Source organism: Loxodonta africana, chromosome 10, assembly GCF_030014295.1.
Source record: "Loxodonta africana isolate mLoxAfr1 chromosome 10, mLoxAfr1.hap2, whole genome shotgun sequence".
In the NCBI taxonomy this organism is placed as follows: Eukaryota; Metazoa; Chordata; class Mammalia; order Proboscidea; family Elephantidae; genus Loxodonta; species Loxodonta africana.
Window position 1 is genome coordinate 105,015,155 of NC_087351.1, and position 14,375 is coordinate 105,029,529.

A 14,375-nucleotide genomic window follows, 5' to 3' on the forward strand; every position below is an offset into this window, starting at 1 on the left:
TAACACAGTGGGGTAACACTTCCTGGTGAAGATGGAGAAGCACAGAAAGGGAGGAAGTAGGAAGGCACAGAAACACTTTCTGTGCGTCACACTGTGATCCGGGGCCAGCCTGTCTACAAAACCTGCAGCAGCCAGGGGTCACTCTGAGTCTTAAGGAAAAGGAGCAGTATGGTGGATGGACATGGAGGAAAAGTGAATCCACTGAACCTCCTTGCCATTGCACCAAGGTGTACCAAAAAAACCCAAACCCACTGTCTTTAAGTCGATTCCAACTCATAGTGACCCTATTGGACAGAGTAGAACTTCCCCATAGGGTTTCCAAGGAGCTGGCTGGTGGATTCAAACAGCTAACCTTTTGGTTAGCAGCCAAACTCTTAACCACTGTGCCACCAAGCTCCTTGAAAAGCCAGCACTGCCTTACACTTCCTTCTCTCGGGCCCGCAAAGCACCTGTAAGTACTAGGCACACCATACCCACAGGGAAGTGGAATTTAACAGGTGATACTGCCAAGGTACACCAACTCGTTTAATCTTTATGATCACCCTATGTTGGGAGAGGGGGGATGAATGAGGAAGCTGAGGCTCAGGAAAGTAGTAAATGGAAAACCAGAACTTGAACTCAGCTCAGCCTGGCCCAGAGTCCCCCCACCAGACTGCCTCTGCAGACAGTCCATCCACATCTGTGGATCTGCAGGGAATTCCACAAAAACAAATAGGTACATCTCATATTGCTGAACTTCTCACACCTCCTAGTTCCTTGGCCCAGAGGCCGAAGGGAGTATCATGCGTGGAACTGAATCTGGGAAGAAAGTAGCTTTTCCTGCCTGAGGGTATTTTATTACTGTTTCTGGGGCTGACATTTAATCAGTCTAAGGCTCTCCTTGTTGGCTCTGGCTTCCCTGGCCCTGGGAAGAGGCCGCTCATTTGTTTCAGAGAACTCTGTCCCTAGACGGGAGAACATCCCAGGCCTAAATGGAGCTAGCACACAAGTCTCACTCATGACCTGGGTCAGTTCCTATTACAATGAAGCTCAGGCCTGGGGAAACTTTCTATTCTGCTGAACAAAGGGATTGTCATGCCCTAGTGCGTGGCCTGCCTATTGTGAAAAATACAGTGAAGCATCGTTAATTTGGACTTCGTTAATTTACAACTGCTGATGATGTCAAAAGTAGGTAGAATGGAGTTTACTATAGTTCAACATTTACAAAGTGCAGAGAGAGAGGCAGACAGGCAAACAGGAAGGGAGGAAAGGAGGAGAAAGAGAGAAAAGGAAAGAAGGAAGGAAAGACAACAAAATAAGAATGACTCTGAGTGGGGTACTTAGAGAAAAACAAACCCATTGCCACTGAGTTGAATCTGACCATGTGCCCCATGTGCTACAGAGTAGAACTGAACTTCAGAGGGTTTTCTTGGCTGCAGTCTTTATGCAAGCTGATTACCAGGACTTCCTTCTGCAGTCCCACTAGGTGGGTTTGAACTTCGGGTTAGCAGCTGAGCACAAACCATTTGTGCCACCCAAGGACATCTGTGGATTTACAGGGAATTCTGCATGAACAAGTAAACCCATCTCATATTGCTAAACTCCTCACACCTCCTAATTCCTTGGCCCAGAGGCCGCAGGGAGTGTCCTGTGTAGAACTGAAATCTAGGAAGAAAGTAGGGTGTGGTCCCTATTCTCAAGGAGTTCACAGTCTAGTAATAGTTTTCCAACTATCTAGGGGAAAAAAAAGAAGAGGGTTAATAAGAAAATTATAATAGACTCAATGAGCTAGCATGTGCAGAGAATCAGGGCTTCTTGGGTTTAGAAGAAACTTATAAAAGGTGAATTAAGCCACCACATCTGTTTTCTCACACATTACTGAGTTTTCATTCATTCATTGATTTAAGAACTATTTATTGCATGCTCACTGTGTGCTAGGCACGCGGATATACTGATAATTCGTAGAGTTTTTAGAGTCACACTGTTTCCCCTTAGAAACATGATCTCGTTCAACCCCTGCCCCCAACCCCTACCCTATGGGATATGCGATTATCCTATCTGTCCTGTCCCCAGGACTTGAGTCAGTGTGAGGCAGGACAGATGACTCTCAAGTCAACATGCAAAACTGAGTGATTCCCTTTCCTCTTCAGCCCCATCTCAGGCCCCCAAAGGTAGCGCCATTGGTTTTTGTGCTAGGGGTCAAATGACAACGGCCAAATCTACCCACAGGAGGTAGACACCACTCCATCTCTCAGGAAATGACCCAACTCTGTTGTATGCGATTGTACCCCCACTGCATTGAAACGGGAGATACGTCTGGGAAATGAGAGGAAACACCTGTGAAAGAAGCCCTTGCCCTCCACCCCCACACCCCGCGTATAGGTGGGATTCTCTAATGCTAAACTACATTACCACTGCAGTGAACACCGTCATCCTCAAGTTCATAGCCAGGGTCACAGCGGCAGATGAAAGAGCCGTAGGTGTTGACGCAGGTTTGCATGCAGGGGTTCTCAGTTGCACACTCGTTGACGTCTGTAGAAAGCCAAAGTACATCATCACTGACCACTCCCACAACAGAACATCCACACCAACTAGGCAGGAAAATGAGCTGGCGACAAAATCTATTACCACCAGGACACCAGATTCATCAGGACCAAGAATCTCCATCCGGGACCTCTTAGATTGAGATCTCAGACCCCAAAGTGTTTGCTAAAGGACCAGGTCCTCCATCCATATGTCCTTCTGGGGTTGCAGGTCGGAAGGGGGCAAAAACAACATGTCTCTACATCATGTACATGTATACATGTGTGCACAGGTACACATGCTAGTGCGCCCCTTCTCTAGGGCTCACCAACAGGAATTCCCAGCCAACACCTGCTCTTTCCCGTCGCCTGCTCATCTCAGCACCAGTGAGGTTTTCCCTCACCCCTGCTAACTTGGAGGTTTCAGGTAAAGAACAGAGAAATAGACAATTCTCCTAATAACTGCATTGATTATGCATAAATGACTTCACTGATTATCAAGGGATCTCACACTCATGTAATCTTCACGGGTCTGCTTTGGGATCATTGCCCCGTTTTACAGACAAGGAAAGAGGCTCAAGTTGGTCAAGGGGAGGACTGCAAAGGGACACAAAGAAACTTTTCGGAGTTGATGGATATGTTCATTATCCCGAGTGTGGTGATGGTTTCAGGTTGTCGTTAAGGCCGTCGAGTTGGTTCCAACTCATAGCAACTCTATGTACAACATGCCCCACCCTGCGCCATCCTCACGATTGTTGTTATGGTTTCATGGGTGTATATATATGTTAAAATTCATGAAATTGTGTGCCTTCAATAGTGCAGGTTATTATACATCAGTAAAGATATTTAAATTGTTTTTAAGGTTGAGGGATTTGCCCAAGTCCGCAAGCTTAACAAGAGCACAGTAAGAACTGGAATAAGAGTCAGGGGTCTTTGCAGAATACTTAAAATTCATTCTGAATGGGTCATTCTGGGGAGGGGTAAGAAGGGTGAAGGGCCCCTTTCTACGTTGGCACCGACTGACTCATTTTAGGGGGAATTTAATTCATTTGGTTGTTGTTGTTGAGAATATTCACAGCAGAACATACAACAGTTCAACAATCTCTACACTAAGACAAATGAGCTCGAGTCTTGCCCTTCTGCAGCTCTCAGCTGCCCACAGAGCAGAGGGACCAGAAGGATTCTGTCCCCTGGGATCCTAGCTACCCATTCCTGACAGCCCTGGAATCTGTACATACCCCAATGCCCTTCTGAATCCTGTGAAGGCAGACAGCCCCCACCTCTGACTTGCTGGACAGGAAGGCTGGATGCTTGATTCTACTCCCAACTCTGCCCCAGCCTGGCTGTGGGACTTTGGCCAAGTTGCTTCACTTTGTTGAGCCTCGATTTCTTCACCTGTGAAGCAGGGCCACAAACACTTGCCCTACCTATCTCATAAGGTTTCAGTGAGATGAACAGATGAGACAATACCTTGAAGAGTGCAAAGTACTCTTCCATACATGAGGTGCTATGGCTACAATAGCTCGATGGATTCAAGTAGACACATGAGATTATGTGGGCAGCTCCTGTCTGGAGGTGAGATGAGAGGGCAGAGGTGGTCAGAGGCCGGCCGAATGGACACAAAAATAGAGAGTGGAGAGGAGTGTGCTGTCTCATTAGGGGGAGAGCAACTACGAGTATATAGCAAGGTATATATAGATTTTTGTATGAGAGACTGACTTGATTTGTAAACTTTCGCTTGAAGCGCAATAAAAAAAAAAAAGTTCAGTGGAGAGTGTAAGGCTCTGTGCTGCCCATGGGCTCTGCTGATGCAATATCCCAGTGGTGAGTGTCCAAGCCCAGGCCAGGTGCTGCACCTGCTGCTTTATCGCTCTCCTGGACTTGGCATTGCCAGGTACATTATCTGCCCCTTGTCACAGACCCGTCCCTGAGAGGCCTGGAAAACACATGGGCGTTCTGGCTCTGCTGTACACAGTTGTTCCTCAGGAGGCGTTGGGTGCACTGTGCCAGCTGCAGAGGGAAAATCTGGGCTGGTACCTCCAGCCCCCAGCCTTGGCACAAAGAAGCCTGTCAGGTGCCCACTCGCTGCTCTGGTGGGAAGGATGGGCCCTGCTCTATCAGCTCCTCCAACCTCCCAGCCACTCTCAGCAGAAAATGACCTCTCCTGGCAAGAGGAACACAGTCGAGACTTCTTGGAACAATCTGCAGAACCAGCTTTGGAGGAGAGACTTTACAAAGAATCCAGGGTCAAACTCTTTAGCGCTGATGCCTTCCTGTTTACCCAATGATTTAGATATGCTTAAACCGATGGAGACATAATATCCTCCAACTAGCTGTCCAGACCTCTAATGGTGTGACAAGGAAACGGGCCCTGCAAAACCTGGTGGCAGGCTCCAGACAAAGATCTCATTCTACGTGTCCAGTGCTGCCCCCACCCTGACCAAGTAGCTGCCAGGGACTGGAGGCTGAGAGCCAGGGCCCAGGGCTGGGGGCCGGGGCAGGACTTGCATTAATTTCTTGGGTCTTAAGTCCTCAGTTACTTCCCGAGCAAAAGAAACCTTCAGATGGAAACCGCAATAGGCGGTTTTTGTACTTATCGGCATTTGAAGTGATTATGTGAAAACTAGAAAATGCCTTTGTTTTATTGTTTTGGGGAGGTGCTGAGTGGAGGAGGAAGTTACCACCACCACCAGGCTCTTGGCTAAGTAACAGGCCTTTCTGGCACAGGTCGGAGGCAAAACTCTAGCGAGAGGCATCAGAATCGGCCAAGAAACCCTTGTGTAGAGTGTATGTGATTAATCAAGGGTCAGAGACCCCTTCTGACCATCCCCCTTTGGGCCTCAATCCTTGAACTTAGGCTACACGACACCTGAGAAAATGTTTGATTAGCCAAGAAAGCCAGCAAGGCTGCTTGTGGAGAGCAGACACAGAAAGAGAAGCAAGTCTGTGAAACTGTAAGCTCCTAGCCCGTGACGATGGTGGGTCTGACCATAGCAAGACCTGGAGCACTTTTCGAGATGGTTCTCAACCTCAGATCAGATCTCAGGTTTCTATAAACAGTAGGAGTGGGCACTGTATGCAGAGGCAATGAGCAGAAAGACACCTTCTCAACAGCAATGCCCACAAACATAAGCTGTCAGGCCCTGAAGCAGACTGCAGCTAGCATTTCACATTGCATTCAAGTTTTCACTCATGTCACATACCTTGGCAAGACCTTCCATCCTCGTTGAGGGTAAAACCAGGGTTGCATGTACAGGAATAGGATCCAGGAACATTGGCACACAGCTGCTGGCAGTAACCATAGCGACATTCATCTATGTCTGGAAACAAACACAAGCAATGTAAGACAGGTCTCCTTCTCAATCACTGATGCCAACACCAGCCTCGTGATTGCTGGTGGGGTCAGGAAAAGAGAGAAGAGGAACTAATGCTAAGAAAGTACCTACTAAGTGTGAGGTATAGGGGTGCTCTCTGGATTCTCTGAGACTAAGTCTCGCTACAATCCTCTACCTCCCAACCCACCTCAGTCCCATGAGCACCTGAACCTATCCTGAAAGTTGTTAAAGATATTTCTGCTTGGAGTGGGATGTTGGGTGAGACGATATCTGAGATTTTATCCAACCCTAAGATTCTAACACCTGTACATGAACTTTGCACTACCCTGGGAGGGGAGAGCTTAGCTTAAAGTGTAAGAGGAATCCATAGCATTGCTCCAATAGGCTCCTCGCCAATTCCACTAACAATGAACATGTCCAGCTGTCAAGGGCAGAGCGAGTGTAGACCAGGATGAGCTGGGTAGCATTACAGTCTGGAAACCCATGAATTCAGAACGCAAGGAGTCTGGAGTTCGCCCTGGATCTCCTCCTTGCACCTGAGTGGACATAAAACTGTGGATAAGCAAAACTCCCTCAAGCCATGGCTGGTCTCTCCAGAGGAAGCAGCAGCACTGTGGGTGAATGGGTCTTTCCAGCAGAGTTGGGCAATTCGGCCTCCCACTGACATGGATCGATAGATGGGGAGCCTGATGTCAAAAAGAAAGGACTCCCCAACACTCTAAATTGACAGGATGATGAGCTGGAGAATTCACACCTGTGTGACAGGGTGTTGGAATGAGTGATGAATGAGACCCTCATCCTACAGGTGGAGAGAGAATCCTCACCTATACAAGTATCTTCTGTGACCAGTTGATCTGACTGTAGCTGTAACTGGTCCCTAATTCATCCCACCTCCCCCTGAGCTGACCACATTCCCTCCCTGGTACACCAGCTACTTTGGAACCAGGGTCCATATGGGTCTCTGGAGGCCAGTTTCCAACCTCAGACCCCAGGCCTGGTTTCAACTACCTACTTCTAGGAAGATTCTACCTCCAACTTACCTATTGGTGAGCCCTACTTAGAGTGTGTGCCCTGCTCTTGAGAATCTGTTTTAAACCTGAGTCCCAGCTACTTCTAACCCAGCCCACCCTTCTGCCCAGGGAGCGCTGTGTAGCTCCTGCTTGGAAAGCTCACTGACGGTTCTGGTCCTGACCTCTGCCCAGGGTGCAGTTGGGCACATTACCAAGGCTCAGGGAGGCAGCAGCAGGAGGAGACACACCCTTTGTCTAAGGATACCTTGGAGGGGAGCCAGCTCTGCCTTGTCTTTCATTGGAAAAGCAAAGTCTCCACAGGTGCCCAAAGCAGGCGATGGACAGATGTGGAACCTGGTCTTTGAAAAAGAAAGAATTTGGCCAGGGGAAGGAATGTGTTCAATGACAATTAGGAATGTCTTCACTTGCGATGTGAAGTGTGAACAGGCTATGCCACGTGGTACCACATTAGGGCTTCGTGGGCATTTCTCATTAAACTGCCCAACCGGAGGAAGGGAACAGCCCTCCCAGGTAGAGGAATGGCCGATTGTTGACACTCCTCAAATTGAGAGGGGTTTTCCTGGCCCTGTTGTCGTTGTTAGCTGCCATTAAGTCGGTCCCCGACTCATGGCGACCCCATGCACAACGGAACGAATAGCTGCCTGGTCCCAGGCCACCCTCATGGTTGATTGCAGATCAGACCGTTGTGATCCACAGGGCTTTTTAATAGCTGGTTTTCGGAAGTCGATCATCAAGCCTTTCTTCTTGGTTCGTCTTAGTCTGCAAGCTCCAGTGAAACCATCATAGCGACACGCAAGCCGCCACTGACAGACAGGTGGTGGCTGCCCATGAGGTGCACTGGCCAGAAATCGAACTCGGCTCTCCCCTATGGACAGTGAAAGTTCTACCACTGAACCATATAATGGAGCCTGTGTACCCTTCTTTACTGAGCTTCTCTAGCGCCCCTTGTGGTGAAAAAAAAAAACTGGACTGACAGGAAGGAGACAGATTTTAGATGCAACTCACTGGGACTTTTTTTTAAACGTCCCACTTCTTTGAGTCTCAGTTTCCAACTCTCCAAAAGTTGGCGGAAATATCATCTAGCATCCTTTCCAGCTCTGTAATTCTACATATTAAGTTCCATGCAAATAGCTCACTTGCACAAATCTGCTTATGTTCAAATGAGCAGCATCATATTTTCCATGAGAGCAAAGGTTGGTGAAAATGCAGAGCGGACATCATATGCACAAATGCCTGTGCGCAGGCAGCCCTGCGGTGCACGCCTGGAAAGGACAGCCAAGCCAACTCTAGCCCAGCTTATCAGGTCCCGCCGATGCTCTGGAGAGGCCTCTGAGGGCGGCCCCAAGCTCAGCCTCAATCAAGAGAGACTTGGAAAGAAGAATCTTTTCTGTTGTTGTTGTTTTGTTTCCATGATTTTGTCTGGATCTGTTTCTCAGCTCCTCAAGGACTGACTTTCAGACAACAGAAGAGTGTCTTAGAGAATTGAAACTGGCAGGACTTTTCCAAGAAAACACAGCATAGAAATCACAACCTAGAAACAGAAATTGAAGTGACAACTGGAGATAGCTATGAATTGGTTGACTTGGCTAAAGCAAAAGCTAAAGGGAAAGACAGGAAAAGAACCCTCCAGTAAAAACAAACAGAAAGATCATATAGCAGATGCCAAGTGTAAGGGACAATTTCTCAATTGGTGACAACAGGTTCCTCAGGGGTAAAAAGAAAGGCCACAGCTAGTAGGGTGGACGTGGGTACGGGCGACAGCGGGGCGTTGGGAGGCGGTGATGTTGTATCAGAATCCGCCCACCCACATTTGAGACCTGCAACATTTCTCTCAGTATTATTTCTAACCAGGAGAGATAACCTTCATCCTCCTCCAGTTCCTGCCTTAGATGCAAACCTCCTGAAGGCAGGAAATGACTAGGCAAAATCATACCTGAGCCTTTAAAAAACACATTTAAAAAATATGGTGATGACATGATGGAGATGGTGCCAACTGGCTTTAAAGGGCAGTGACTCATGGAAGCTTGATAGCTTCCACATCACCTTCTGAGAATCCTGTGAACCCCCCGGGGAACTGTTACCTAAGCATTGTCCTTCCAGGAGCCAATACCCTTCCGTGCAGGAGCAGGTATACCCGCCTTCGGTGTTGATGCAGATCTGGGTCGGGTTGCACTGGTGGGAATCTGTTGCACACTCATCCACGTCTGCAACACAGACATATTCCAAAGAATGTTACACACCTCTGTCTAGAACCCTGGAGCCACCAGAGGTGCCAGCTGTTTGCTTGTCTTGGCTGGGAGGCAGTTCATAACGTCCCTGGGTTATACCCAAGGATAACCTCCCAGACAGGGGCCACTAGGAGACACTGACATTTCAGTCGAGGGGGAAGAGCTCAGAAACCCACAGAGAAAAACAGCCAAGAAGGGAACACATATCCTAAGGCACTCTTCTGCCACCCGACCCCACCATTCTCTAAAAGTAGGTCACCTTGGTCATAACCATTACATGCATTAGGCTTACACATTTTTTTCAGGTATTAAATAAGCATCTATCAGGTACCTACTTTGTACTTTGTGCTCCGGACTATGATAAACACCACTGAGAACAGAATGTAAATAAATGTTCCTTGCCAACATAAACTTCTAGTCTAATCCCTTGATTGTCTCATCCACGAACATCTTTCTGCTCCTGACCCTTCAGGGAGCTTCCTGGAGCCTGCCTGGTTCCCTGCACTCAGAGCTCCTGAGTTCATCTCTCTCTGCCCTAGCCCACAACGGGTCTCCTCATGCTGCTGCACAACCTGCATGGTCTGTCTGGCAGTAAGTGAAGGTGTAATACTTGTGTCCCAGTTGGTCTCTTCTGTTTAATCGGGAGCTTCAGAGCATAGAGTCAAGCTGTATCTGTGGGCTTATCTCCCAAGGCACCTGGTACTGGCTCTGTACACAGACAATGCTCAAAACTGCTTGTTTAAGCTGAAGCAAATTTTTCTTCCCTTGCTCTCTCACTGCCCTTTAGGGGAGTGTGCCCCGGATCCTCTAATGTGACCTCCTCATACCACATTCTCACTGTGAACTAAAGGATGAGATGTTCCACCCAAACATTCACCCATTAATTCACTCCACAAGCATTCACTGAGTGCCCTGGACCTGTCTGGCCCAAATGCCAGGGCCTCTCCTCGGCGTCGGTCCTGCCCAGACTGGCTGCACCTCAGCGGGCACGTTCTTTGTCCTTCATTATTGTAGTCAGGGCTTCCACACGTACACCTTCTCCTTGCTGCCCCCGGACATACCCCAGTGCAGCTGGCAATCATATCCAAAGCTGTGTAGTGAGTAACACGCTGTCACATTTATTCTCTCAATTACCTTGTGAGGTGGCCTCCTGACTCCCATTTGAAAAGGTGGAAACTGACTGAAAAAACTAAGATGCTCCAAGCCAAGAGCTGAGCCTGGGCCTCCCTGCTTATCGGCTGCCAAGTCTACTCTGTGTAGGACAGCAGAGGTCACCACGCCCAGAATCGAGCAGGGATGGGGAAGGAACTGGCAGACCAGGCAGAGGAGAGAGACCCGCCTTCTACTTACCCCGCCTCGAAAACCGTCTGCCCCTTGATGGTGTAGACTTTATCATCACCCTTTCAGATGACCGCTTTGAATGTGTGGGGTAGGATGGGGTGTGGGTCTCTAGGCCCAGAAGAGTCAGCTCCTTGAGGACAAGGGCCTTACGTAGCACAGGGTTTTGTATGCTGTCAGCTAGGGCCCCTGGGTGGTTCAAATGGTTAATAGACTCAGCTGCTAACCAAAAGGTTGGAGGTTCAAGTCTACCCAGAGGCACCTCAGAAGAAAGACCTGGCAATCTACTTCTGAAAAATCAGCTACTGGAAACCCTATGGAACACAGTTCTACTCTGACACACATGGGGTCGCCATGAGTCAGAATCAAATCAACCACAACGGGTTTCAGCCAGGTAAGCAAGGCTCTCTTAGATTCATTCATGCAATATCACCACAGTCCACTCACCGGCAACAACTCAACTCCAACAACACTTCACCCCACCCCAAAATCAAAGGTGACCAGGCACCCCGTGGAGCCAGCCTTCACTCCTTCACGCCTCTAAACGCGGACAGTCTCCAAGAGCCTGGGCTCCAAGACAGCAGCAGCCTTTGCTCCACCCTGCCACCAGGTTGGCTATGTGCAGCTTTGGTGGCCAAGACCCAGCCTAGTTCCCAGCTGCAGACCCTCTCCTGCCTCTCCTTTTGCCTCCCCTCCACCCCTAGCTCTGCCCACCGCGAAAAGCAGCCCAGGGGAGCAGGCGGGTAATGCTTGGCCAGCAGCCACTCCCACTCAAACCCGTATCGAAGCCTATGATAATCAATAATGCTACTATCAGCCAGTGCATATTTACATTGTTCTGGTTGGGATTGATGGATGGCAAGTGTACCCTGGGAACAACACTGCCTTAGGAATCTGTGTTCTTTTTCCTGCCTTGAAGGGAATGAAGGATGAAGGAGACCAAACGGGGAAAAGAACTATTGGCAATCCTTGGTCATAGGTAGTTCCCACGTCTCTGTGTTTGTGCAACTTATGGCACACACAATGCCCACAAAGTCCTACAGAGGGAAAACAAACATTCGTAAGCAGATCAAGCTCAAAATGTGTGTGTGTGTGCACGCACGTGTGTGTGCATATGTATGCAAGAAAGAGACAGTGAGAGAGCACGGGTGAAATGTTCAGGCTAAAAACCAAAGTATTTTAATATCATTTTTCCTTAAAAACTCTACCTCTTTTACTAAGTTAAAGAGTAAACTCAGTTATACCCCACTTCAATTGATTTATAACATCTTGATAATGGAGAAAAGATTGAAGTTGTCAAGGATTTCATTTTACTTGGATCCACAATCAATACCATGGAAGCAGCAGTCAAGAAATCGAATTGCATTAAGCAAATCTGCTGCAAAAGGCCTCTTTGTTAAAAAGCAAAGATGTCACCTTGAAGACTAAGGTGTGCCTAACCCAAGCCATGGTATTTTCAATCGCCTCATACGCATGTGTAAACTGGACAATGAATACGGAAGACTGAAGAAGAACTGATGGTGTTGGCAAAGAATACTGAATATACCATGGACTGTCAGAAGGACAAACAAGTCTGTCCTTGAAGAAGAACAGCCAGAATGTTCCTTAGGAGGATGGCAAGAGTCCATCTCACATACTTTGGACGTGTTGTCAGGAGGGACCAGTCCCTGGAGAAGGACATCATGCTTGGTAGAATAGAGGGTCAGCAAAAAAGGGGAAGACCCACAACGAGATGCATTGACACAGTGGCTGTAACAATGGGCTCAAGTATAACGACGATTGTGAGGATGGCACAGGACCAGGCAGCGTTTCATTCTGTTGTACACAGAGTTGCTATGAGTCAGAACTGACTCAACGGCACCTGACAACATTGATGTCCATTTAAAAAGTTAAAATTTTAACTTTCACTTGTTTCATTTTCAGAATTCAGTACATCTCTGAAGTTTTGGGGGGCATGCCTCACCTATACATCCTGAAAACACACCTGGTACCATGCTGGGCCCCTAGTAAAGGTTCAATAAATATTTGGCACCTGAATGAATGAGCACACGAACGGCGAACAGACATGAATGCATTGCAGCCCCCAGATGAGCTGTTCTCTGCCAACTTGCTGACAGGACTGCTTTGATGTGTGGACTTTAAAAAAAATCCACCAGCACCAAAAACATTGTCTGCTTACACACCTGATGGAGCTGAAACTGGAAATGTTCAGGCTGTGGGTTTCCAGGCGGGGCTAGAGGGCTCATCACACATTCCGGCTTACAGCGGAACTGCTTACATTAAATACATTTGACTTAAATAACTGAAGGAAAAATACATTGAGCCACTCCAAGGACATTCTTTGGCAGTGCCTCCCTTTCTGCATCAGTGGAAAAGTACAACTTACGGCAAACTGAGCAAGTGCCATTATCCCTGTGCGCAAATGGTGCCTGTGACTTCCTTTCCTTTTCTGTACGATATTTAAGAACCGTCTCCTAAGAGAAGAAAATGCTGGGTTCACTCACTTATTTACTCATTCATTCTTTATGTTCTACAGTGGCTTGTGTGTGCGTGCGTGTATGTGTGTGTGTGTCCTCCCAAACCTCCAGACCTTTAGAGAGAGCTGGTATTGGGTGCGGTCCCTCCTGCTGTATTGTTCCCAGAAGTGGGCTTTACTGAGAGTCCTTTGGCCACCCTGCCTCCCTCCTGAGAGCTAGAGCCCCAAGTCAGCTGCCTGAGCACGTGCAGGATTCAACAGCAACCATGGCTCGCCTCTCCCCAGGTGGAGCAATGTCTACTCGCTGTCCAGGCGACTCGTGCCCTGGCAACTGGAGGAAGGAGCTCACTGACTCTTCCAGAACCTGGCAGCAGATCAGAGGCCGGCGGCATCATGCCTGCTCAGGAAGCAATGCTCATCTGCGTGGAGTGACGCAGTTCTGCTGACCTGTGCAGCCTAGTCTGTGCTGCTGACCCCTCCCTGCAGTTGTCCCCTGAGTGGTCTTTCTTTAAAACATTTTCAATCTGACGCAATAACTGCTTACTTAGGAAAGTCATCAAACCCAGTCGAGATCACCTCCTTGACACCTTCCAAGGAGGCCTCAGGCAGAAGTGAGCTTCCAGGCCTCAGGACTTGATGATTGCCGCTCATGGCGACCTCATGTGTGTCAGAGCAGGACTGTGCTCCTTAGGATTTTCAATGGCTGATTTTTCAGGTCTTTCTTCCAAGGTGCCTCTGGGTTGACTCAAATCTCCAACCTTTTGGTTAGCAATAGGGCTCATTAACCATTTGCGCCACCCAGAGACTCCCAGGATGTGTTGGTGACACTCATTTAGAATTTCAAACCACTAGTGATGTCTCATGTACCCAGCAGACTTGGCTTCACGTGTGCAGGGACATTAAGGCACTGTGAAAAAAAGAACGCTCCTAGCTCGACCAACATCTCACAGAGGGACTAGGTGGAGGAACTGGCCTCAAGACATCAACATATAACTGTTCAACAAAACTACCAAAATCTCCCACTCTGAATCAAGGGAGAGCACAGGGAGGGGCCGCAGCCCACAAACCTACTGAAAACTTCAGCCCTGGGATCAAGAGTCTGTGATGACAGGCACCCCTCCCTTTCGTTGGAATGAGTTCTCACAGGACTTTGGGGTATTACACTGGTGGCTTATACGTATTACATATCCTCCAGGGAGTGGGCTGGTTGTAAGAAAATAGCATGCAATCCACTTTCCTTGCCCATATAAAATTGATGGTTCCTCTCATGGTCATAGGGAGATCATTTCCTAGGCCATTCTCCCAGCACCAAAGCTTAAGAAGAAAAAAAAGACCAAAGGCTGAGACCTCCCCAGAAAGGGCTAATGGGCTAAAGAGAAAGAGTTCTGGAAGAAGACACAGCTAGGTGTGAATCCAGGCTCCTGCACTTAATAACTGAGTAACTTTGAGCAAGTTTATTAACCTCT

The 14,375-nt window shown here is 48.2% G+C and overlaps 1 protein-coding gene across 1 annotated transcript in view; it reads right to left on the reverse strand.

Annotated features, from left to right (window-relative positions):
• FBLN5 (fibulin 5) overlaps window positions 1-14,375 on the reverse strand; it is a 96,310-nt gene that overhangs the window by 23,158 nt on the left and 58,777 nt on the right. Inside the window, exons 5-7 of the mRNA XM_003408826.3 lie at window positions 8,949-9,071; window positions 5,705-5,821; window positions 2,392-2,511 (exon numbers count right to left, since the gene is read on the reverse strand). Coding sequence (XP_003408874.1) covers window positions 2,392-2,511; window positions 5,705-5,821; window positions 8,949-9,071 — 360 coding nt within the window. The remainder of the gene's footprint in view (window positions 1-2,391; window positions 2,512-5,704; window positions 5,822-8,948; window positions 9,072-14,375) is intronic.